General features: G+C 34.4%; 2 protein-coding genes across 2 annotated transcripts; both read left to right on the top strand.

Annotated features, from left to right (window-relative positions):
• The first annotated feature begins 541 nt into the window (after positions 1-541).
• On the top strand, positions 542-3,923 carry LOC132553793 (large ribosomal subunit protein eL32-like). Its single transcript, XM_060218070.1, has 4 exons — positions 542-557; positions 1,824-1,923; positions 2,524-2,676; positions 3,742-3,923. Exons 2-4 carry the CDS (start codon positions 1,831-1,833, stop codon positions 3,898-3,900), a joined length of 405 nt encoding a protein of 134 aa, XP_060074053.1. The 5' UTR covers positions 542-557; positions 1,824-1,830; the 3' UTR covers positions 3,901-3,923.
• Positions 3,924-11,829: 7,906 nt separating this feature from the next.
• Positions 11,830-27,566, top strand: LOC132553794 (ankyrin repeat and BTB/POZ domain-containing protein 1-like). Its single transcript, XM_060218071.1, has 13 exons — positions 11,830-11,985; positions 13,252-13,344; positions 13,787-13,849; positions 16,364-16,419; positions 16,761-16,929; positions 17,490-17,652; positions 17,970-18,015; positions 19,388-19,507; positions 20,430-20,548; positions 20,831-20,956; positions 22,260-22,424; positions 24,584-24,772; positions 25,448-27,566. The coding sequence occupies exons 1-13, from the start codon at positions 11,960-11,962 to the stop codon at positions 25,769-25,771; spliced, it is 1,659 nt and encodes a 552-aa protein (XP_060074054.1). The 5' UTR covers positions 11,830-11,959; the 3' UTR covers positions 25,772-27,566.
• Positions 27,567-27,661: the final 95 nt, after the last annotated feature.

The raw sequence follows: 27,661 nt of genomic DNA on the forward strand, positions 1-27,661 counted from the left end.
CATGTAAACCTTGGTCAATTCAAGTAAGTAATGTAACGTTCTCAAATGAGAACAAGATATACAACGAGCATGCAGCTCGTCCACCTTCACATCGCACGAAGAAATAGAATATTTCTCAATATCATATTTTCGTCAACCTGCATCTTTTGAAACACTGACTGTGTTTGATTTTTTAAACAGTCGTAACGGTTTATAGGAAAGATGTATACCATAGTTGCTCTCAGTCTTAGGTCGAAAGGAGAAACAAAACTGACCTCCGGCAACAACTTGAGGTTGTATTATTATACTCAACTAGCTCCGCGCCATACGACTCGTTTTCATTGAGACAAATCACAGGGGAACGAGATATTCATTTCAATACAGCAAAACGCACACAAGCGTGTGCTATATGAATTTCATACTAGGTTTTATAAATAAACAAGAAGTAATTTAACAAACTATGCCGGCATTACCGCTGTTGTTATGTTAGAGTTATCTACCTTAATGTAGTGGTTAAATCACGTTAGAGGTCGACACTATACACATTTCCTTTTCCGTCTTCTTCCTGGCAGTCGAAGGTCTGAAACTAGTAATCGAAATAAAATCCGTTACCATCTTTTATCGAAATTAATTTCCTGTGCTGAGATGGCTGTATTCTGTTAACAATACATTTTAAAAATCGATCCTGTAATGTAATATAACCTAACTTTAATAATTACATTGTAAACTTATATTGAATACGGGTGACTTGCCATTTGAAACGTGCATTTTCGTTCAGGTGTAATGTTATTTACTGGCTATCCATAATCGTTATTTTCTTACAAGTTCAAATATTATATGTGTTCACATAACAGGTTTATACTGTTCCGTCGGTCATAGGCAAGAAGTGTTTAATCAACCAGAATTTCCGTTAAGAATGTAGTTATCGAGCTTACAAATTACAACCGACAAGCTTCGCAGTGTTTATGATATTGTATATGAATTCAGATTCGCTAAGAACATTATTACTGCATGCACAAAACCCTTAAAGTTTCTGCTATATCATTTGCAAACGGCATGACCAATTGATATGCCCAATTAGCAAAAATACAAAATTGATGATTGAATGCTCAAACCATAATGTAGCCTGATGGAGGGTCTTTCCCTTGATGATTCAGGGAATTAGCAATAAATGCACCAGATTCGCAGTATATCACCAGCGACGTGTCTTAATGAGTTAGTTATTTATTCAAGAATAATGGTCCCGTAATAACTTCGAATGCCTTCGAAACTTCATATTAGAATATTTAATGTTTACAATGTTGTATATAGCATTTATGTTACTGTCAAACCTCGGAGTCCTATTGAAGCCCCAATAGTAACAGTATCCAGTATTGGGATAAAATTGTGGAGTATATTTATATTGACAGATTGTGTTTAATGTTAATTGTTGTTTACATATTTCATCTCCAAAGCCAATTGTAAAATGCCCATAAATATGTTAGTAAACCAAAATAATCAAGAAGACTTCAATTTTAAAAACATGATTTTAAGAAATAAAAGAGTTTCATGACACAAATCCAAACAATTTTCATTTCAAAATCTTCACCAATGATTTGTTTTATCAAAAAAAAAAAAAAAATTATCAGTCCACCACAACTTGTTGGCATACATATTCCTATTTTCTTGTGCATCAGTTGCCCTGCTGAGTATAGATTGTATATTATCATTTGTAGTACATTTGGTATAAGTATGCGTTTAAATAGGTTGTGAACCAAAACTTGACAACAATTTTAGTGTCTGATCAATGAAAATATTACTGATGACATGACAATACGCTTAGAAATATTTCTTCTTTTTTGCAGAAGCAAGATGGCTGTCCGACCACTTGTTAAGCTAAGAAATGTACACAAACGAAACAAGAAATTTATTCGTCATCAGTCAGACAGATATGACAAGGTCAAGGTAAGATCATTTTTGAGCTATGATTAATTACTTTCAACTGCTTGTATATATTTTTTCTTTGCTGCTGGTGGTTAAACAAGTTGTATACTTGTCTTGTAAGATAAAAATAGATTGCATTTTGTAATGCAAGTGATTTCTACATGATGATCGTACAAAAATTAATCTCTGTGTATAATTTAATGGATTTTCAGACAGGATATTTGGATAACATATGAATTTGATTGTAATATGAATTCAGTGGGAAATTTTATGGTTGTACTCGTTTCGAAATGTTAGTTCCCACCCCCACACCTCTAAAAAATTCTGGAAAAAGGTAATCTGTTCACAGCACTCTTGATCTGCCAGATTTGGGTCCGATTCCCAATGCAAAATGGTATCTTTTTTTTCCAATTTAGACCCCAAGTTTTCCAAATTCTAAGGAAAACAGCTATTTTTCCCAATTCTAAGGGCCCCGGGCCCCAGTCCCAAAATGGGGTTTGAGAGCCCTGGTACAGTACAGTTAAGGAAAGGCAGTTCCATGTTACAGCTTACCAATCAACAGTTTCCAATTGAAAATAAAAAAATCTTTCGAAATGTTGAAGTTTTCCAATCTGATTGCAGCAAAACTGGAGGAAACCCAAGGGTATTGACAACAGAGTCAGGCGACGATTCAAGGGACAGTACAAGATGCCAAACATTGGTTATGGAACTGCCAAGAAAACAAGGCACATAATGCCTGATGGTTTCAGGAAGTTTCGTATTCATAACGTTAAGGTAAGAAATTAAAAGGGTGAAGTTTTTGTCTTTTGAAAACTGCTCTAACATATAAAGTTATATAACATGGAGATCTTGATTATAGTTTACATAGGGCTTTCATATATTTCAGAAATTTTCTAGTTCAGCTTATAATTGCTCTGTAAGCAGCCATCTTGCTTCTACTGAGGCCAAAATAAAAGGTTTTTTTTACTACCAAACATACCCCAACTTTTTACACAAACATTAAACATTTTCCTGTTGAAAAGCTCACATAAGTAAAGTAGAAGTTACTCTTGGAAGCAAAACAAAAAAAACCCAATATTTTCCAGTTCATCTCAACCTACCAAATTGCTGACATATCCCTCCCCCTCCTCCTGCCCCTCACCCCACTTTTTTTGTAAGTTATTTTTCTTTTAAGGGATGGGGGGGATGGCGTTGTTACACAACTAAGCGTTTTCCCTAATCTATTTAGGGCTATAGCCTAGGACTCCCAAAATAACTCTATTCTATCCATGTTATGGTTTCAATTAAATGATATGTATAGTACTCCTTAAAACCTGGAGTAGGATAGCACGGTATGACCAAATATGGGCTTCATTCTCACTTTGATTCCTTTTTAAGATATGGCTAAATACCACAAATATATAGTTTACTTAAATTTTTGCTTTTCATTTGATCAATTTTCTTCTTGAAAGAAGATAAAAAGGCCCTTTCCAAAATTACTGACATTTCTGAGTTTTTATAAAATTTAATTCATTTTTTTAACCCCTTTATCAAAGATGTCTGATTTCATGAAATTATTACCGAGAATTTTCAACTTCAGCAAGTAGAATCTACCTGATTCAGACTTGTATCAAAATGTTACAGATTTTCTTCGCATTGCATTTATATGAAATCTTCAGGTTAGTCATTGAATTTTTGATAGTCATTATGAAGAAAAGTTTTGACCTTATTTTCCAGTTCAGATAATAAAATCATAACGGATAATGTTATAATCCAGCTGTTTATTTGAAGATTTTATTGAAAATCTAGATATTCCTTGTACTGTTACATGTTACATGAGAAAGGAAACTATGTTTTCAGGAACTTGAAGTACTGTTGATGCAGAACAGATCCATTGCTGCAGAAATTGCTCACAATGTCTCCAGTAAGAAGAGGAAGGATATTGTTGAGCGTGCACAGCAGCTGTCAATTAAAGTGACCAATCCAAATGCCAGATTGAGGTCCGAGAATAATGAATAAACAAACGTGTACAATAAAAAAAAAGGACAAATTTTTTAACTTTCTGTTTTCATTTTCATTGGCTTGTCATGTCATCATGCAATATTTCCAATGCAAGGTAAATGCTGATATTAATTTATAGTTATAATCAACTAAAGTTCTTGAATATGGAAATGTTTTGAAATCTACAGATGTTGTGTAACATATTTGAACAAAACCTCGCTGTTCATTAGAATTATTGCATGAAAATAAAGACATTCAATGCCAAATGTAACAATCCTAAAATTACAAGATTTTGCTCTTGTCAATTTACAGCTCTGTTGGTGAAAGCATGTCTGGATCACCAATGAGAAATATTTTGCTGAAAGTAATTTAGTATGTTAAGGATATTAGGGGTATTTTAGAACACAATATCTTCAGTTCATTTGTTACGTTTGAAGATGGTCATCGTTGAAGGAAATGTTGGTGTTACTATAGACTTTAACAAAGTTCAGACAAGTTCGTCCATATCTATAATTGAATACTATATTCTGTTGACATGAAAATTGCCTTACTGAATGCACAACAAACGAAACCATCAAACAAATATTTTTGTTTAGTTTAGTTACGAATTTTGTATACAGTTTGCCTCTTATCATATTGATTACAGTAAGAACTGTTCCAATTACAGCCTAACAAATGTTTTTCTGATTATCACTGGAAAAAATATACAGTGTAAGAACATGGGTAGGAAAATGTTAAACTTTATTATGGGCTACATAAATGACATCTATGTCTATGTTTCCGTTCTCTGTCTGCGTTGTTATACAACACAAAGTGTAACATATTTTAGATAAAAATCACTCACTTTCGGCATTCATTTCAATTCAAATCATGTTAAACCTTACGGTTTATCAGTACAGTGCATATATTACAATGCTAGTATACAAACACCAACATTACAAGAAAAACACATGTCCGATCAGATTGCAGGGAAAAAACATCAAGAAAATACAAACGAGGCAACATTATCAAAATTCAAACTCGAATTCCATAAAACTACGGCTAAATAGGGACAAAAGAACGATCTACCCGGAGACTCTTAAAAAAGAAAGAATAAGACCAGGTGTTCCAGAAGAGTAAGCGCCTTCTACTTTATCGACGACAACCGCCATGTAAACCGTGGTCAATCCAAGTAAGTAATGCCACGTTCTCAAATGAGAACAAACGAACCAACAGGTAATCTACCGAGCATCAACTACGTCCAGCTTCATACCGCGCAAATAAATAGGATATTTCTCGATGACATCACAATAGCGACCATAAAACGTCCTCGAAATCATCATTTTTTTAACCTTTACGTTACGAGTTTGTCAGTCAGTTGCACGAAAATCATGATGGGAACAGCCTCTTGAATATCAAATCAACTGTGACATGTTAATACCATAGATTGGAGATAAGTAATGTCACATTTTCAAATGAGAACATGGTATAAAACAACAGAAAAAAAACAGACAAACTAACGAGCATGTATATTTTAAAGCTGTATTTAACTCACCTTTTGTAGCTGATACTAACCTATTTGCCTAAATTCTACAAATATTTATTTTCTGTATCCTAGAATTGGATAAATTTTGCCGTATTAGGTTTCAAATAATAATACTTCTTGATCAAACGTTTTCTTATATCTTCATAATGCTCGCATTTTAAAATGAAATGATAATCGTTCTCGATATCACTACAGATACAATGTGTGCAAATTTTATTAATTCTTTCAACAGTATTACATCTACCAGTTCCAATATACAGTTAATGCGATGGCAAACTTATTTCCGCAAAATGTTTGATATTTTGTTAACAAATCGGTTTTGTTAAATACTGCTTAAGACAAACTTTACCACATATATTTATACAGAAAACACGTGGATGACAACTAATTCAAACTCAAACATTATAACTGAAAAAACATTACTTACCCTTGATTTAATTAAATTAAGTATAAAAACGTCATTGCTATTATCACCATTTCCCCACAAATACCCTAAACCTGTACTAAGTAATCATTCTTTATACTTTCAGTCAATTCGCTTCCCCTATCGATCATATCTTCGTAACAAACCCTTAGGATACAATTATCCGAGTTTGTGCTAATATTAAAAAAATCGAAGTTTGAAAATTATAAACAAAACGTCTGCCAACTTCTTGATAAATCATTAAGTTGGAGTACTATTTTCAACCTCCAAGATTCTCTTACAAAAATTACACATTTTCTGTACCAAGCGCTTTGTTTTATGTTCCCTGTGTGTGATGCAATTTGTGTGATATTTGTGTCTTGATAAAGGGGCAGATTGCCTCGAAAATTTGACAATTTGCTTGTCAGTACTGTCGTTATTACTTCATTGACCATATCAAAATATATACATGTACGAAGAACATGAATGAGACAGAGCCCATTTCGTCATAACATTATGACGTCATCATAAAAATTAATCTCAAGCAACCTCAACAGGAAGTGGGCTAATTAAATACCGTAAGTCAACAATTTTCATTAGAGAAATTTACGGCACTTTTCTACCGTCATAACTTTATGAAAATAGTAAGGCAATCAATATACAACCATGTATTAATTTCACATAACTACCAAAGTTACGCGGAGTTTTTACCTTATTGCTAGAAAATAGTTGAATCAATTTGAAAACATGGTCGACAATAAAAGTGTGGTTTGATACAGAATTATCTTCTTTCTGAATAAGCTGGACATAATAGTATAAGAGTAGTTTCGTTCTCAACTTCATTTTTGTCACACAGCATGCACGATCTTTGATTATACGAAGGCCCTGTCAACAAAGTGTATACGCATTCAACCTAAAGTTAGAAATAATAATTTCTATCTTTAAAGTAAATGGCTTGTTGAGATAGGATTTTGTAGCAAACTGGTCTGCTGTAAGTTTATATATAATAACTTTGAAAAATTAACAAAACTATTTTTGAATTCCTGAGTAAATATATCCTTTATCCATTGTTTATACAATAATAATAAAAAAATCTTTCATTTGGTACCAGCTATGCCAAAACCATAGATCAACAAAACCCAATTTATAGAGCCCATGCTTTAAATGAAAAACCCGAAGTTTGCCCTACTATTGAGCTTCTTTGTATTTAGCTATAATAATTCGTTATAACACGCCTTCAATACACATTTATCAGTCTTTAAAACTTTCAACCTGTACCTTATGATACAAATTTTACACTGTATGTAATAAGGAAAATTACCAAGTCCGAATTAAACTATAAATTATTGACAATTTATTCAGAGCCAGTAGAAATGCATGATATGCAGGTATCAAACAATGCCAAATTGATCTTTTCGTTCAGGATAAATATTTTTCCCTTAAGACTGATAGATAATAAGCATTTTTTTCTTGTGTAGAAATATCATGTGCAACAACAACTTTCCCCTTATAATTCAATACCTAATCTACCACTTCTATGTCTTCTCCGTCAAATTTCCACTGGTCGTTCGGTAACAATCTCTTGCTTTTTCTAAATATCAATATTTTAGTTTTATCTTCATTCACAGTTAAATTCCAACGATCCGAATACCTCTTTAAAAAATCAGAAATATTTTGAAGCTCGTCGATATCTTCTTAAACACAGATTAAGTAGAAAAATGTGACAACTCTTACAATAAGATTCAATTAATTCTGGTTCCATGTCATTAATAAAAACAAAACATTATAAAGATTCCCCTTGTAACAAGCCGACCTGCAAGTCGACCATTGGAGAAAATTTAAACCATAATTTATTATGTAAAATGCTATCGAAAGCTTTTCTGAAGTCAACAAATACACAGTTAAGTCATTTCTTACTTTGCGAAGATTAATGGTGATTAAACATTAAGTTCGTTCAGAGTACAACTATTAACATTCTTTCTTCAGTCGTAATTTCTGTAAAATTCTTTAGGATGATTTTTCCTCGTCAAGTTTAACATGTAACCTTGGTGTGTTTTGTACTCTCGTGTCAACTTCAGATCCATTTTCCTATATCTACGGGTGTTTTTTTTTTATATAGAAACAAGGACTTTGTGAGTTTCCTCGTTCTTACACGAATTAAAAGTCAAATAAAGCTTTCTTATATTCATTGTAAACTAACAAAGATTATTGAACCATGGGTTATCGTCGATTTCTGTACAATTTTTTTTTCTTAAAATTACGTTGAGGATATGTAACAATACTTAGAGATTATAACAATTCTTTCAATGTATTGGTAAACTTGTCAACACACTCATCAACACTGATTTGACAAGAATAATTACAAAAACAGCAATTTATTAACTCATGTCTGTTACTTTATAATAAATGACATAAAGTTGCTGTGGGTCTCATAGTCTTGGGGGGGGGGGGCGGAGGGTGTCAGATAAAGACTTAAATACTCCACTATCTAAGTAAACAATATCTGTAAGAATATTTCTAAACGTTAAAACGTAATCTATACGACAAGATCCTCTACTGTTAAAGAATGTAACACTACTGTTTGGATAATCCTTATGCCTTCCATTAACAATTCGAAGGCCAGTAGTTTTTACCATATTGCACAGAGCACCCGCAGAAACTTCTGTAATACTATAATTACTAATATAATCGTTATAACACCCAGTTCTACAATTGAAATCACAAATATCAATATCGTTTTACTGACACGCCATTTCTTCCAGGCGGACGAATATGTCATTCTCACACTTTTCATAGAAAGTATTATTTACAGGCAAATATAAACAAATCAAGATTTTTCGTGAAACAAAGTCTGAGATAATTTCAGTAAGAGTAACAACCAGCTGTCGACGAACTGTCAACAGTACATAGTGGTAAATCGCAGGGATCAACGACTGGTAGAGTTTCAGGAAATATAATTTATGATGCACAATTTTGATTAATAAGGAATCTGTCAGCGATCAATTCAATATTCACTTTACAAGCATTGATCTATGGAACGTTGAACTTACACATATAGATGATATTGTGATTTTCGTGACTACAAAGAAGATTTTTGTAAATAGGCAGAATTTGTGATATAAACTGATAAGAGATGGTATAGATGAGAAAGGCTGTCAGATAGTATCAAATAGTGAACTGCGGTGTTAAATGCTATCAATATGTTACAGAAATCATTTAATATAAAAAAAGGACTGTTCCAAGTTGAAACACTATCGCCATTATTGTTCATGTTTTATTTATATGGCTGTAAAATGTAGCCTTCAACATATCAAAATGTTCCAAAACTTCAACATGCTATATGCTTAGAAAATATCATTGATCTTCATTTGATAAACATAACTGGTGTGCGCAAAAATTTCAGGTAGAATCCCTTTGATGATTGGTCGAAAGATTAGAATACATAAGCATTTGATTGAATTGATAAATACAGATAGCTGTTTATCAAAGCATAATATATATACTGGCATGTTACTTAACTTGAAAGAAACACGAGTACGCTGCTTACATCAATCGTGAAACCAGGGTCAGGGCTGTGGAGAGCGACAGTGATGGGGCAAATATCATGGTCAGCGGAGTGTTGTTAGAACGATTAAAGTCTGCCTCATTTTATATCAATTTTCATGATGCCATTAAATTTACCAACTATGTTTGTTTTTTTTTCTAGTTTTCTTTCAGGCATATTTGTTTTTATTTCCAATTCTCTAGTTTTATTTCAGATGCTTTTTAATATTGTATATTATCTATGATATATTACTTATTTCAATATTAGTTCTTTTACGGGTACTTTCCACTTCATGTTATGATTGTAGAAATATGTTATGGTGTAGTGCTAAATCATCATACAAAATTATTTTATTTATTTATATATGTTTAATGCTAAATGAAGTCAAACTTAATTTTTCAGTATTTAACATCAAATAAAATTTATATATCTAGTTTTATATCTTAATAATATGAAGACAGGTTGTAAGAAACACGGGTAAATCTTAGGTAAACATCCAGGAGAGAAAATGGCAGCTGATATGAAACGTATATACACTATCCTTTTGTTTACAAGAATGTTTGTAATCGGAGAACATCCCAGTTGGGGAACCACACAGCGATCGTAACCCCTGCAAATATGTTATCAGTCTAACAGATGAAGAAATAGACAATATCAAAGAAAAGTAAGGATGTTTAAAACACTGTCTGTTGTATAACAATTGCAAAACAAGTCACTCCAATTTACTACCGATGAAGGGAAGGTGTGAACGACACACTTACTATAGTATTGAACAAAGTATTGATACTATTGTATTGAAGTATTCAAATAATCGAGTCAAGTATACAACGACCTCTGTGATTGGTCGGGGGCGGAGTTTAGACAACCTGAATAGTTGATCTGACACCCAATTTGTTCCGGTAGGCGGAGTTATTGTACACTATCAGTTACATAACAATTACTAAGTAATCGCTGGAAACATGTCCGACGACGGCAACAGTAAGCAAAATTTTCTTCGACGAAATTATGTCCGATACGAACGATATGGGGAATCCTGTTTTTGTACAAGGCGATGTGGTTGTGATGGATAATTGTGGATTCCATCACCATAGACAGGGAGAGCGCATTTTAAGAAATATGCTGAAAGAATATGGCGTGTCCCTGGTTTTTCAGCCGCCTTATTCCCCGGAATACAACGTAACTGAATATGTATTCAATGTCATGAGACAGAGGCTTCGGGCAAATACCCGACTTGTGTCAGAATTTCTGGAACTTGCAGTAGTAAATGCTCTAGATATTCCGCCCAACCAACTTCAAAGTTTTTTCACATGTTGCGGATATGTATAATTTTCGATGGAAAGATCAAAAATAAAATAAAAAATATATGGGACCACAGAATTCCTTTATCTTTTAATGAAGTATGAATTATCGGCATATATCAGGAGGTCCCAGGTAATTCGTAATTCTTTGTTACATATAATAGAGCTTGGGCTTAAACCGAAATATTTTGAGCCAACCTCTCTCTCTCTCCCCCCCCCCCCCCCCCCCTTTCAAAAAAATAAATATATGAATAAAACTAGTACAGAATGACTATATGACTATATTCACTGTTAAGATGTTATGAATTCTCCGGTCCCAGTGATCTAACCTGTTGATATATATTTTGTACGTAAATTAGTTTAGTACTGAGTAACTTTCGTTTTCTCGTTGTACCATCGATGGAAAAGCAAGGTATCATTGGGTGTAGAACGAAAAAAATGGGACAACCCAATTAGGTCTGATCTGAAGCCACCTGTGACTTGGACTCTTCCAATTAACCTCTCGCGACAGTCGAGTGCTTGTAAAATGCCGATGTCTGCACAGTATTTTTTCACCTGGCTCCACCCACAATCGATCTAGACTTGGCTCTGCCAATCAGAGAGCTTGTTGCATAAATTTAAGGAATTCGATTGGTGAAGTACTTCAGTACAATACTATCAATACTTTGTTCAGTACTACAGTACTTGAAACGTTCACACCTTCCCTTCACCGGTAGTAAAGTAATAATCACTTCTATTCTGTTGGTCAGGAGGAAGACTTGCGAGGGGCCTTAATAAGGAAACCCGAGTCTGATAAAAACAGGTGTTTTATGGTCTTTCGACACAGGTGGTCATCATATATATTAAAGGTGGTCTTTATAGACAGGCAATCATTATGGTCTGATGATCTGTATCTTGGTCTGCATAACGCATGAGATCTTTATGGACAGGTTTTGTGAACTTGGAAACAATTGGGTTGGTTCAATTAAATTCTTTATTTATTATTTGTAATTCGTCAATTGACAAGTTTTCTGTCTCCTTAACACCTCCTGGTGTTGGGTATCGTCTAACCGACTAACGTCAGTGTTCTGGCAAGGTGCGTGGCACATTTTGTTTACCTCACGTGACCCACACCGGATATAGAGATGAGCGATGCGGGTAGTCGTGTGCTGATGACAGAATGTGTATTACGACATATGCACGCCCCTAGCTGGTGTAGGGGATAGCTACGTTTGTATTTCGCAACATCCGTTAAAATAAGCATCGACTCATCATTATTTGTTAGTATAAGTGCGGATATCTTGACGTCCTGAGCAACAAAGCAAGACATGGCTACGGCCTCGCCTTCTCGCAGGTATGTATTACTAGTAAATGTATTTCAGGTGTACAGTGTGTGTTGGAAGCGGATCCACTGTTCTTCAGGCCTACATATAGTTAGCTTGATAAGTTTTCATCTAAAAACACATTTCTCTCATCTTGGCCTGTATTTTTATATTTTAAATATGCTCAATGAAATTTGAGTAGAGAATTAAATTATTTAGCTTATGAAGACTCATCTTTTCATATTAGAACATGGTTCATTTGTTATTGAAACTAGTAACGCTGACAGATAATTAAGATGTCCAGACAGACATAATATGTGTCCGCCATATTTCGGTTTGGTAGATGTGATTGGGAGGGCATAGATGGATTGTGTTTCAAGAATTATGTTGGATTAAATAAAGAACAAATAATGTCATTTAAGGTTCCTAGATATCATGCATTATCATATGTTTAATACAGGTAACAGCGGTTGTGTATGTGTGTCAAGTTGATACCAACTAGAACTAATGATGGCGAGGCAATTTTAGAAGAATTTACAGGAAAAAATTGTTGGGTTGGATGAGTTAAAGAAAATTACATGTGACAAAAAGACTATTATATGACCATTTTGATATCACATCCATAGGGCCGATAAGGGGTGGGATGATAAAATGGTCATTTATAATAATCTCTAGTTCTTGGCAACTGTCATTCACAGCTCCACTGACTGTCAGCTTATGACTGTACAAAATATATTTTTAAGGAAGTGATTATAACTAAACTTATACGTACCTGCCCACATTTTGTTTGTGGGCATGCTTTTGAAGAAGGAAGGAGTCACCAGGTGATACGATACCACATGGGAATCGCTTGTCGGGGGGATCACTCTTTACATGTGTGTGAGGGAGTCTCTTTCAAGAAGGTAGTACAGTGTGTTGGAAAGTTTTGATGTTTTTGTTGACTGCCTTGTAATATAACCAAAACATGTATCCCATTTTGAAGATCAATACTGAAAAGTGATAAATAGATCTGAAATGCCAAGGAATTTTTAGTTTAAGTTAGAAACATTCTTCTAAAACTACCTTAAAGTTTCAAAACAAGTATAACGTAAGATACGTGATGCACATCCAATTATTTTTTTGACAATGAAACTTCATGAACCAAAGTTCCCAGAGAAAACCCCTGTTGTAGGGGAGGTTATATGATATTTTCCACATCCAGTCAGGAAAACCCCTGTTGCTGTTATGAAAGGTGAGTATGATACATTGTACTGCCAGCCAACTGATTTTAATAATTCAACTCACTCATTGAATTTCAGACAGATTAGGAGACAGCAATCCAGGGATGTTTGGAAATCAGATCTCCAGCAATTCTTCAGTTTTGTTCGTCGAGGCAATATTGCTGAAGTCGAGTGAGTGTAGTTACAGAAAAGATTAAAATAAAAATAATCTGAATGTGTAGGATTTTCAAAAAAAATTCCTATATTATAATTTGACTTCCGTAGATCCAGTCCCAGAATCATGGATTAAAGGTCCTCTCCCAAGATATACAAGTTTGTATTATATAAATAGATTGTTTACCAATTTAAACCAAATTTGGTATTTTAGAATCTTTGGTCCAAGTAAAAAATGTTTATTAAGTGAAATGTTGGTTCCCCAATGTTTTATCCAAAAGAAGGTAATTTGGGATTTCAGATATTCAAAAACCTACTTCTCTGGAACAGTTTATCATATTTTGACCTATTTCAATACATTTCATATTTTATGAGAAGATTTTGTAATGTTAACTCATAGTTTGTATGCCTTTAACATACATGCAGACTAAAGAAGTATAATTTCTTTCCTCTGTTGCAGTCGATATATAAAGAAAGGTGGAATAGATGTCAATGTTAAAGATCCCTGGGACAATTGTCCATTGTAAGTATGAGGAATGAAGTTGATAAGACACAATATCAGAATACTCAGGGTCAGATATGACAGAATGTTACAATTTTCAGGGATCATAGTGGACAGAATGTCAGAATACTCACGAGTCAGATTAGACAAGATGTCAGAATACTCAGGGATCATATTAGACGGGTTTGCAGGATTTTTTTTTATCCTGACAAACTGCAAATCACAAAAATAATGTTCATACATACAGACATGATGGCTTTACATTAGAATTCAATATAAGGTTTTTTAACTGATGACCCTTTACTACCGATGAAGGGAAGGTGTGAACGTTTCAAGTACTGTAGTACTGAACAAAGTATTGATAGTATTGTACTGAAGTACTTCACCAATCGAATTCCTTAAATTTATGCAACAAGCTCTCTGATTGGCAGAGCCAAGTCTAGATCGATTGTGGGTGGAGCCAGGTGAAAAAATACTGTGCAGACATCGGCATTTTACAAACACTCGACTGTCGCGAGAGGTTAATTGGAAGAGTCCAAGTCACAGGTGGCTTCAGATCAGACCTAATTGGGTTGTCCCATTTTTTTCGTTCTACACCCAATGATACCTTGCTTTTCCATCGATGGTACAACGAGAAAACGAAAGTTACTCAGTACTAAACTAATTTACATACAAAATATATATCAACAGGTTAGATCACTGGGACCGGAGAATTCATAACATCTTAACAGTGAATATAGTCATATAGTCATTCTGTACTAGTTTTATTCATATATTTATTTTTTTGAAAGGGGGGGGGAGAGGTTGGCTCAAAATATTTCGGTTTAAGCCCAAGCTCTATTATATGTAACAAAGAATTACGAATTACCTGGGACCTCCTGATATATGCCGATAATTCATACTGCATTAAAAGATAAAGGAATTCTGTGGTCCCATATATTTTTTATTTTATTTTTGATCTTTCCATCGAAAATTATACATATCCGCAACATGTGAAAAAACTTTGAAGTTGGTTGGGCGGAATATCTAGAGCATTTACTACTGCAAGTTCCAGAAATTCTGACACAAGTCGGGTATTTGCCCGAAGCCTCTGTCTCATGACATTGAATACATATTCAGTTACGTTGTATTCCGGGGAATAAGGCGGCTGAAAAACCAGGGACACGCCATATTCTTTCAACATATTTCTTAAAATGCGCTCTCCCTGTCTATGGTGATGGAATCCACAATTATCCATCACAACCACATCGCCTTGTACAAAAACAGGATTCCCATATCGTTCGTATCGGACATAATTTCGTCGAAGAAAATTTTGCGTACTGTTGCCGTCGTCGGACATGTTTCCAGCGATTACTTAGTAATTGTTATGTAACTGATAGTGTACAATAACTCCGCCTACCGGAACAAATTGGGTGTCAGATCAACTATTCAGGTTGTCTAAACTCCGCCCCCGACCAATCACAGAGGTCGTTGTATACTTGACTCGATTATTTGAATACTTCAATACAATAGTATCAATACTTTGTTCAATACTATAGTAAGTGTGTCGTTCACACCTTCCCTTCATCGGTAGTAAAACTCTCCTTCACCCCTGAATTTGAAGGGTTATGAACGTGGTATTAGCTGACTAGAAGTTGGTATGAGACACTGACCCTCCTGCGATATCTTTGAAAACTATTCCAAGACAAGTTGAGGATCTGTGCAGATAAAGTGTAAACCAGTTAACTTACGAAGTCTTAAACTTAAACTGCCTGTGGGCAGTTGGTCCAACTGTCTGTTTGACCATCATACATCATTCGTTGGTCTGTGTGATCAATACATATCTTTTATTGTACTGTGTTGCCAATAGGAATTGTCAATTGATTTGACTGGACGAGAGGAGTTGGAATGAGAACAGCTGAGTTACAGAGACTATATATACATACCATGCCATCAGTGATGCTGCAAAGTGCCCATTGGAAGCTACAGTGACTTTCTATACTTTTAGTGTCTATTTATCATTTCATTTGTATATATATATATATATCATTTATTACTGCTTGAGAGGTTGAGAGAGGGAGGGACAGAACCATCTCAAATGTGGATTTTGTATTGTGTATACTATAATTATGATATATTATAGATAAACTGTGCATATTTTATTATGGGTGAAGCTAACGTTTTAATGGGCAAATATGAAGTAATCCCGGTAGGTTTTTGCTACACTGAGTGTAATTGAGAAAATTGAAAATTGGTTGTATGATTTCAACTTTCTGCCAGTGTGTCTTTAGTCTACTTAATCGAAGGTGTCTCAATATGTTATTCACTTTGTTGTCATACAGGATAATTTCACAGCCATTAGGTACTGGACCTTGAACCATCCTCATGATATTGTATCCTTAGAATTTGTCTTTTCAGCAGGACATAGCCAGACCATGTATTGCATAAATGGATGTGGTCAGAGTTAATTGGTATTATCAGATCAGCTGAAGATGAACTTTCTTCTTTAATAAATCACACACCAGGTTTAAAAAGTTATTGTATTGTATTTTGTAGGTACCTGGCAAGTCTGTGTGGACACCTTCACATGGTGGAATACCTATTAAAAGCAGGTAAGATTTTTTCACATGATACTAAACATTGATATAGTGTACTACAGGTAGTATGTACTAATATACTCGTTTATTTGCGTTTATCAATCAATGGCCAAGGTCCTCATTTCATGGTGTCCTCTTTTAGGAGCGGGTGATGACCTCACTGAACAACATTTGGAAGGCCCATCATATAACCATAGACAGTCCATGATCTCAGTTTCCAGTGAGAAACACAAAAATTTACAAGCAGGGATCAATCTTGATGGCATACTTTGACCTGTAACCTCTGTTCATGAATTTAAAATTTGACCTATGACCTTTTATGTTAATTTAATGTTCAAAGTTCTATATATTGACAGGTGCCAGGTATGATGCTCAGAGTATAGAGGGGCAGAGGTGTTTCTTGTCAGCCCTGACAACAGACATCAGACAAGCTCTAAAAGCATACCATTCTGAATCCTCAAGTCATGTCTCGGAGAAACCTGAAGACAGTCCAGGTGTCTCTGACCTCACAGTATTCCTACAAAGGCAAGAATTTTGTCAATCTTTATTTTATTAGAAGATTATCTTTTGGCAAATTCTTTAATTATCCTCCAGCAATTTCTTCAGAATCAATTTCCACCTATATACATGTATTTCATTTAATATCAACGAAATCTTGATATTACAAAATGTAAGGATACCATTTTGTTACACAATTTTATATACAGGAAGTTTTTGTTTTCAAACCAGCATGTCATCACCACCTTCTTTATAATGCAGTAATGTCTTTAACAAAAGACGGTATTGTATGGAGGGTAAACATGTTATATCTGACACACAGAATGTAGCATGTGAGAAGTCTAAGCTTAATATTACCAAGAATTATCATATATATCCAACAATAAGCCCAGGTCTTGTAAATATCCCACTTGTTTCATTAACTGATTATATATATCATGACCAACAAACACTATTTCAGTATCATGTCATAAGCCCACTCAGAGGTAAAGTGTTTGCCCTCTGGGCTGATTGCATAATAGGGAGTATGTTTAATATATCTCCATGGTTACATTTTGTAAAATTATGCTGTTTTTCTCTCTACATAGTATGTATGAACGTACCCCAGACTTTGACCTTGAACTTGTGGTCGCTGACCAGACATTCTTAGGACACAAATGTATCCTTAGTGTCCGGTGTGATTACTTCTACAGAAGACTAACTGCTCCAGATGCATTTCAACTCAAGACTATAGAGCTGACAGACCCTGTGGTAAGGTTCAAAGGTCAAAGATATTTTCTCTGAATTTGTCTGCAATTTCTTTGAAGGTCATTGCAGTATTTGAATGCAAACTTTGGTTTCAAGCCAAGTAACTGCCAAATATTATTGCCCTGATATTAAAGAATAATATGGATGAAATTCTTGGACCATAGTTAGTGTTAATCTTTTCCTTGCCTGGTGTAAGAAATGCATATCTAAAATGTCCTATCTTCATTTTAGATGTTGTTGAACTGAAAGTGTATTACATAATGATTTCATGTATTATGTTACTTGATGGTTGTCTGCAAGGTACTTTCTTCATTTTCCAGTTTACTCCTGAGAGTATGCGAGCAATACTTCAGTTCCTTTACACTGGTAGGTAAATTGATATGTATCTACTTGCACAGATAAATATTGATCAATATCAACCTCACACAGATAAATGTAATCAGTATCTCCTTACACAGATAAATGTAATCAGTATCTCCATACACAGATAAATATAATCAATATCTCCATACAGATAAATATAATCAGTATCTCCATACACAGATAAATGTAATCAATATCTCCTTACACAGATAAATGTAATCAGTATCTCCTTACACAGATAAATGTAATCAGTATCTCCATACACAGATAAATATAATCAGTATCTCCATACACAGATAAATGTAATCAGTATCTCCTTACACAGATAAATGTAATCAGTATCTCCTTACACAGATAAATATATAATACACAGTATCTCCTTACACAGATCAAATGTAATCAGTATCTCCATACACAGATAAATATAATCAGTATCTCCTTACACAGATAAATGTAATCAGTATCTCCTTACACAGATAAATATAATCAGTATCTCCTTACACAGATAAATGTAATCAGTATCTCCTTACACAGATAAATGTAATCAGTATCTCCTTACACAGATAAATATAATCAGTATCTCCTTACACTCCTTACACAGATAAATGTAATCAGTATCTCCTTACACAGATAAATGTAATCAGTATCTCCTTACACAGATAAATGTAATCAGTATCTCCTTACACAGATAAATATAATCAGTATCTCCTTACACAGGAAAATATTGATCAATATCTCCTTACACAGATAAATGTATTCAGTATCTCCATACACAGATAAATGTAATCAGTATCTCCATACACAGATAAATATAATCAGTATCTCCTTACACAGATAAATATAATCAGTATCTCCTTACACAGATAAATGTAATCAGTATCTCCTTACACAGGAAAATATTGATCAATATCTCCTTACACAGATAAATGTATTCAGTATCTCCATACACAGATAAATGTAATCAATATCTCCTTACACAGATAAGTGTAACCAATTACTAGTTACAGTTAGGGTTATCTTTTCTTCACTGCATTTTCGTATTTTTCTTAGTGTTATTTTCATCTTCTTGATAATATCTGATTTGTTTAGGCAATATGTTTTTCATTAGAATGTTAAAATCAAATTTTCTGATAATGAAAATATTTATAATGGATGTATTTACACTGCAATAAGACAAAGGGACTAGCATGTTATTTAGGGGTAGACTTGCAGGATAATGGTTTGATACTTAGACTAAAAATGGGCTTATTACAGACATGGACTTATTGCTGAATAAATACAATATATCAGAACTTAACTATTTACCTTTTTATATGTATAAGAGGGCCTCAGATTTGTTTGTGAACTACAATTTCAACATTCATTTGCTCTATAGGGGCACTGGATATACCGGTAGAGGATGTGGAAGACACTCAGAGGCTTGCTGCTTATCTTGGATTTACAACGCTTGCAAACTGCATTGAAGCTGAACTAAAACAGAAAAAATCTGAACCCAGTAAGAAAGAATGATACTAAGGTGTTGAATTGCTGCATAGCACACATTGTTTCGACTTATTGATCTGTACCCATAGGGAAATCTTCCTATCACCTGTCTATAACCACATTCAAACCTGTTTTAGAGGCCACCTGTTTATATAACAACAGCCAAATCTGCCTTAGAGACCACCTGTATATATAACCACAGCCAAAGGTGTCTGGAAGACCACCTGTTTATAACTACTACTGCCTTAAGGGTCGCCTTCATGTAACTACAACCTTATCTACCTTAGAGACCAAACCTGTTTTAGAGGCCACCTGTTTATAAAACAACAGCCAAATCTGCCTTAGAGACCACCTGTATATATAACCACAGCCAAAGGTGTCTTGAAGACCACCTGTCTATAACTACTACAGCCTTAAGGATCACCTTCATGTAACTACAACCTTATCTACCTTAGAGATCACCTGTATATAACTACAGTAAAACCTGTCTTGGAGACTATTTGTCTGTAATTACAGTCTTATCTACCTTAGAAACCATCTGTTAGTAACTACAGCCAAATTTGTCTTGGAGACCACCTATCTATAACTACTACTGCCTTAAGGATCACCTTTACGTAACTACAGCCTTAGAGAACACCTGTCTATAACTAGAGCCAAATTTGTCTTTGAGACTAAGTACTGTCAAGTCTGCCTTAAAAATGTCACTCAATCTTCCATCACCTTACAAATCTCTATTTGTTTTTTTAAAACTCCATTGATTATGCACTACTTTATACACTTTGTAGAAAAGGCCAGGTATAGATCTAAACCTGATTGTTCAGTGATGGATGTAAACAGACAACAGATATTAGAACTGCTCCTGTCCGCCCAGTAATTCTTGTGTGGTTGAAATCGGTAATTAGATTTGATTAAAGAGATTTTTCTTATTTTGACAGCAGGAGAAGATCCTCCAGAGGTTGTGATCAGTGTACAGGATCCGATGTTAAGCTTGGATCTGATATATGACTTAAGGAGGCTCGCTACATCTGCTGTACCACAACAACTACACCACCTGGTGAGATTATCTGTACAATCCAATCAGAGCAGAATAAATCTACAATTTTAAACACTGACTTAACTTTAATTGTGGATTGAATGTGAAAATGAATAATAGATTAGTAAGATTGTAGCACCTGAAATCACGAATATTGAAGTTTTGGTGCTAAAATGTGTTTCATTGTCAGTATAACAAGGTTTGTCTGTAATACCGCTTTAACTTCTGTTTAACAAAGAACGTTCAAGTGTAATGCTGGTTTCATTTGCAGTATAACAATGTTATAACACTTTATTTTAATAGGTTGGGGGTAAAGTGGATTCCTCTACAGAGGCGAGCAAGAAGGACATTGCTAACACAGCTAACAATATTCCAATCTTCCCCGATATTTGTTTCTGTGTCGGAAATCAACAGTTTGAATGCCACAAGGTAAACAAAATAGGGTTATATAACACTGTAGATACTGTTAGATAGACAGTGACAGAAGTAGAAGTTGGTCTAAAGGATAGGTGTTAAGTTTAGTCATTTTTGCCTATTAACCAAAAACTTGAGACAAAAAGGAAATAAAACCCCTGTATAGGTCCGGGAAGCTTATAGTAATCACTTTGTTTGTGGGTGTGTCCGTGTATCTGTTATAACCTAATGTGTACAAGATATCTCATGGACCCCTAAACAGAGTTAGTTCATATTCACACCGTAGCATTACACAGCCAAGGTCTACAACAGTTTTGATTTTGGTGTTCATTGGTTAAGGTTAAAGGTCAATGGTCACACTTTTATTCAGTGATGGGGAGTATATCTTTTTGATCCTCTTTTCATAGTCTTGAAATGAACTATGAGTTTTGCTGCTATAAATCACCATTTGGTGTCAACACCAAATTTTAACTGTGTCAGACCCTACATGGTACTTTTGCCATTGAAAAGCAAGAACCAAAATTATATAGTTCAACATTTTACTCAAATAAAATTTCTTAGTTGGAGACTCAGTTTGCAGTTTTACAGCAAAAATAAAGACACCTGTGGAAAAACCATTATACAATATTAATTCTATTTTCAAGGTGTAATATATTTGTTTTAAATTTGTTGTTTCAATCCATGTTGAAAAATACAGTAAAAGATGTTATTTTTGCATAGTTCTAATTTTCATGATTTTCGTGGTTGAAGTTTAACTGCAAAAGATAGTTTGAATGAAAATTTTGTCCAATGTAGGTAACATATTTGTTATATCAACAGATTTTATGTTTGTCTACATACTGATTTGATTTTATTGAAAATTTTATTGCAAATTAATTTTTAAAGATATAATTTTCACTTACCAGTGGGGAAAGGAATTTGCCAGACAATGTGGAAGCAAAAAGTCAGTTTTTTAATATTTCATATCTCTCCATGTCAGTAGTGCAAAAATTCAATCCCATGAATATTGAAATTGACTTAATCTGCAAAAATTTAGTATAGCCAAAAAAAACCCACATTTTACAGTAACCGAAATGAGGAGCTCCCACAAATAAGAACATTTCCAGCAATGTATTCCAATTAAACAAAAAAAAACTTGCCATAAAAGTTAATGTAAGATAGTTCATTTTAGAAATAGATTGACTTGGAAAAAAATTGAGTATAATATTTTGTAGCATGTTCAAATGAACAAATCTACTTAGAAAATGAATTTTTGTGTAGATCACAGACTTTGAACAACCAGATCTTTTTTTTAAAAAAAAAAACGTTTTTTTCACAGATGTTTTTCTATGGGAGAAGTGAGTACTTCAGGATTATGTTAATTGAGAAACAAGATGACCAGCCACCAGCCTTAGAGGGATACAGGCCAATGGTCAAGCTGGATGACATTACAGTCGAGGACTTTGTTCATGTTATCTCCTATCTGTACCAGGATCAGTGCACAGTGAGTTACTGTATACAAGATAGATATGTTTTTGTCTTCATGTTGGAATTTGGCTAAGCATAGGACAGTTAAAGAACATTTTTAAAGATTTCTCTTACACTGAAATACAAAGATAAATTCTTATTATTATTAACAAGCATTGGTTTACTTGTGGACAAAGACATAGTGGACTATATACAGCATTTATAAAAGGTGCAATAACTCAGTCAGCAGAACATGGGCATCTTAATAACCTCTAATGAAGGTGTGTGGTTTGATAGTCTAACCAGTGGCAGTTTTTCTGATAAATCTGAAAAAAAAATCCTCAGTCCACGCTGACTTGGTTGTTTTTTGGGCAAGGCACTTTACCGTAATTAATTAGAATGTCATGTGATGGATATCCCCTATGATGTTTATCTAGGAGGCCCTGCGACAAAATGACTGGTCGTTCATGAGTGATATAAAAAAAATGCAAGTGAGCAAGCTGAAAAACCTCTGTAATAAATGATGTTTGATATTCAAGGGATACATATGATAATAGGTAATTTTATCAATAGATTAGGTGTGAAATATTTGACAAAATCATATTTATATATCTACATTAATTTTTCTTAGTTTTGTAAAAACTTTCCTTTCACAATCTTTGATCAGATGTGAAATGTTTTGTGAGACTTTTGCTCACATTGTAAGGTTACTTGGGTATCGTGTAGTTAATTGTTATTATTTATTTTTTTAGGTCATCTGACCCGAAGGGTCCGATGACCTATAGTCATCATGCTTCGTCCGTCGTCGTCCGCTGTGCGCCGTGCGCCGTCCGCCGTGCGCCGTCCGTAAACTTTTCATTCAAACGACTTCTTCTCAAATACTAGAAGGTCTAGGGGGCTAATACTTGGCACAGAGGATACTGGCATGGAGCTCTACCAAGTTTGTTCAAATGAATGACCTTGACCCACTTTAAAGGTCACAGGGGTCAAATATGTTAAAATCTTTAAACAACTTCTTCTCAATAACCAAAAGGCTCAGATTGCTGATATTGTGCCTGTGGCATGCTGGGATGAAGGGCTATCAAGTTTGTTTAAATGAATGACCTTGAACAACTTTCAAGGTCACAGGGGTCAAATATGTCAAAATCTTTAAATAACTTCTTCTCAAATACTAGAAGGCCTAGGGGGCTAATACTTGGCCCATAGCATGCTGGCATGGAGCCCTACAAAGTTTGTTCAAATGAATGACCTTGGCCCACTTTCAAGGTCACAGGGGTCAAATATGTTAAAATATACAAAGGACTTCATCTCAATAAGCAAAAGTCTATGAGTGCCAATATTGGGTCTGTAGCATGCTGGGAGGAAAGGCTACCAAGTTTATTTAAATGAATGACCTTGAACAACTTTCAAGGTCGCAGGGGTCAAATATGTCAAAATCTTTAAATAACTTCTTCTCAAATACTAGAAGGCCTAGGGGGCTAATACTTGGCCCATAGCATGCTGGCATGGAGCCCTACAAAGTTTGTTCAAATGAATAACCTTGGCCCACTTTCAAGGTCACAGGGGTCAAATATGTTAAAATATACAAAGGACTTCATCTCAATAAGCAAAAGTCTATGAGTGCCGATATTGGGTCTGTAGCATGCTGGGAGGAAAGGCTACCAAGTTTATTTAAATGAATGACCTTGAACAACTTTCAAGGTCGCAGGGGTCAAATATGTCAAAATCTTTAAATAACTTCTTCTCAAATACTAGAAGGCCTAGGGGGCTAATACTTGGCCCATAGCATGCTGGCATGGAGCCCTACAAAGTTTGTTCAAATGAATGACCTTGGCCCACTTTCAAGGTCACAGGGGTCAAATATGTTAAAATATACAAAGGACTTCATCTCAATAAGCAAAAGTCTATGAGTGCCGATATTGGGTCTGTAGCATGCTGGGAGGAAAGGCTACCAAGTTTATTCAAATGAATGACCTCAACCCACTTTCAAGGTCACAGGGGTCAAATATGTTAAAATATACAAACGACTTCTTCTCAACAAGCAAAAGTCCATGAGTGCTGATATTGGGCCTGTAAGATGCTTGGAGGAGAGGCTACCAAGTTTGTTCAAATGAATGACCTCAACCCACTTTCTAGGTTTGGCTTGCTTTTTGTCAGATGACCGTTAAGGCCCATGGGCCTCTTGTTTTGGTTCAGGTTGATGCTGCAACTCAGGACAGTCTGTTAGAAATTTGTGACCGATGGACACTACCTGAGCTGAAGTTACAACTGAGCAATGATGTCGGAGAGGTGACCGTGGACAACGTCATGCAGATATATAAAGAAACCAGACAAGAAAACATCCGTGAGAAATGTTACCAGTGCATTGTTGAAAACTTCATGAAGGTATGTTGTTTTTAGGTGAATACCGTTCTCACGGAACAGATGGTTGGTTTGCACACTTTCCATCGGTATTTTTTTTTCGCTTCTTAGGTCAATATGCGGTTTTATTTAAAACCTTTGATGATCAAGATGCTGGCCATTAATTTTGTTGCTTATTAGTGTAGCTACATAAAGTTTCAATCAAGCTGTGAATTGATTTCATACAAATTGCATGTTTAAAGCAAATATGATACAAGTCTGAGCACACAAAGCCAAAGAATGAATACCACAGGGGTCAAATATGTTAAAATCTTTAAACAACTTCTTCTCATTAACCAAAAAAGTGTAGAACTGGCTGTAAAAAGCAATCACAAGTACAGAATGAAACATAGAATATTTTGGAATCCTGTCACACTAAGACACTTCGAATACTTCCATTAGGACCAATAAGAGTGATTACTAGAAGTATGAATAGTTTGTTTATACAATCATAGCTAAATAAATAAAGTTTACTTTTTAAAACATTATCAAAGTAAAACAAAGAAGTTTTTTGATCAAATCTGTCATATTTGACTATGGACTAACAATACTAAAGATTTGTTATATGTTTTTTGTATTTCCTGTTTACTGATGTAAACATATATATAAAATTTGGTGTAATTATTGACTTCTGTACACTGCAACGTATTTTGTTTACAGTTAGCTTCAAAGCACGAGTTCCACCAGTTTATAAAGAGAGAGTTACCTGCTCCTGGTAAAGAGACAAAAGTAGTGAAGACATCTCTGATATCAAGGCTTCTATATCATATGCGTATCATGGCACACACGTGGCATGAAAAGAGGACTGCTAATGAGAAAATAAAGAGACTGAACTACATCATATCTAACAGACTTGGCTACCAAGCGGAGTTTACTTTGTTTGATGTTTCACCTGTACCGCCTGAGAGTATGAGAAGAGAGAATCACTCACACGACACCCCAAAACCTGTTAAAGAAAAAAACAACTCTTGCACTATATCATAAAGTTTTTGACCTGCTAGTATGAAGATAAGATATCACAGTGGGCACTTCCAATGTTATCATTAACTAGCTTTATGGCTACATTTGAACAACTAATTCTTCATATTTAAAAATCTCAAAGTTCTTAAACTTGGAACTTTTAGTTAAAGATACCAAATCACCATTCTTGGTCAGTTTAATTTTGTTTGATTCAAACCACTTTTGTTTCATAATGTCATAAAAAAGTGTTTACTAATTAAGAAGTACAAAATTGACCTTTAGCCTTTGACATTCTTACAGTGACCTTTAGTCAGTTGATTTTCGATTGAATTCTGGTAGAATATTTACTTTGTGATATCACATGAATATGTTTATCAATTTAAGAAATAAGAAGTGTTTTACTTAGACTTTTGACCTGTTGACCTTGACATTGGTCTGTAGACTTGACTTGTAGAGTATTTGACACCTAAATGTAATGTAACAATTTTACACTTTGGCTCTTGCGGGTGATATGTGTGGAACCATTGTTTTAGAAAAGGAATTTTGATATTAGTGCTATATTTGAATACTATATTTCTATGCATATTTGTAGTTTGTCTGAAGTTGTTTTGGAATACTTGTTTCTTGCTAATATACACCTTGCTCTATTTGTACACAAATTAACATGTATGTAATTAAAAGTGATCACACTTTAAAATGTTGCAGTTAAGTGATATTGTCTGTGAAATTTAGCATCCATTCTCTGTTGTATGATCTATGTATGAATTACTTTCATCCAAATTATGTTTAGCTCGGTAGTAACTACAGCTATTTACCTGGGTTACATACTCCCCCTCCAGGACCTCATCCTCAAGTTTTCCAGAGGAAACAGTAATTTTTAGCTGCTATTTTTTTTACATATACCTTCTTTGTTGTCTTTACATGTGTACCTATGTAGAAGAGGTCAGTATTTATGTCAATGTCCCCGAACTACGGAACTCTTGCTTATTAGTCTTACTCATAACACACTTTCGTTTCACTTGGACAAGAGAGTTACATTTTCTGAATGGATATTAAAAGGTGTAGGGTTACCTGCCCAACCTTGTGGGTATCCTGATTACCCTCAACAATAAGACCCATTTCACTACAATCTGGGCTACAGGGACTTCCCAACCCATATTCACTATAATACATACTGCCAGACATTATATGGATGATGGGTTGGGAATTCATACGAAGGCCTTGTGATCGAGGCCAACAAGAGTGAATCAACTTTCTTGAGCTTGTGCTGTAAAATAAATAAAATTCATCAAAGTGATTAATCTAAAGAGAATGAACTTTTTAATTTCGAAGTTTACAGTATTAGTTTTCAACATATCAATACCATTAGTTGCTTCAGTATGCTGTCAGATAATGTGGAAGATTTTATCAATATTGCTGTATTTCCAGTGTTGTTTGTTGTCTTTTAGGAAACAGTCTGTGAACATCAATCTGTGACAATATTTTAGTCTGTGATAATTTGATATTTAAAGTGTAACCATTATTTTATATAAAATTTACATGCATATTATGATGAATTGTAAGAAATTATGTAAAGTTTGGCTTTGGAAGTTAGGATCGTTTCCATTGTTCTTAGCTCCCAAGGTTGAGGTCCAGGGTATTTGACATGCAGCTTTTGAACCTGACTGTAGTGTTACTGTCGCTGTGATAGGTTTTAGCTGTTTATACATGTGAAGATATTATTTTTTAATCCACTCACAAAAAAGTTTTTAAGTACTTTTTGCAAAACTTGCATTTGTATGAAAATATTTTACTTTTAATCACATAATTTATTACTTAGAACAGTGTTACCGACTTTGGTTATGTTATCTTTCTTTTTACAAAATAATTTGTATAGATTTTTTATGGTAAAAGAAAAATTAAAGCACATTTCAG

Source organism: Ylistrum balloti, unplaced genomic scaffold (genome assembly GCF_031769215.1).
Source record: "Ylistrum balloti isolate Yb309-2 unplaced genomic scaffold, AGI_CSIRO_Ybal_v1 Utg370354, whole genome shotgun sequence".
Taxonomy (NCBI): domain Eukaryota; kingdom Metazoa; phylum Mollusca; class Bivalvia; order Pectinida; family Pectinidae; genus Ylistrum; species Ylistrum balloti.

Coding starts and splice junctions, on each gene's coding strand:
- LOC132553793 (XM_060218070.1), top strand. CDS start 1,831: ATGGCTGTCCGACCACTTGTTAAGCTAAGAAATGTACACAAACGAAAC. Junction 1,924..2,523: donor ACAGATATGACAAGGTCAAG/GTAAGATCATTT, acceptor ATCTGATTGCAG/CAAAACTGGAGGAAACCCAA. Junction 2,677..3,741: donor TTCGTATTCATAACGTTAAG/GTAAGAAATTAA, acceptor CTATGTTTTCAG/GAACTTGAAGTACTGTTGAT.
- LOC132553794 (XM_060218071.1), top strand. CDS start 11,960: ATGGCTACGGCCTCGCCTTCTCGCAG. Junction 16,420..16,760: donor GGAATACCTATTAAAAGCAG/GTAAGATTTTTT, acceptor ATATATTGACAG/GTGCCAGGTATGATGCTCAG. Junction 16,930..17,489: donor CTCACAGTATTCCTACAAAG/GCAAGAATTTTG, acceptor CTCTCTACATAG/TATGTATGAACGTACCCCAG.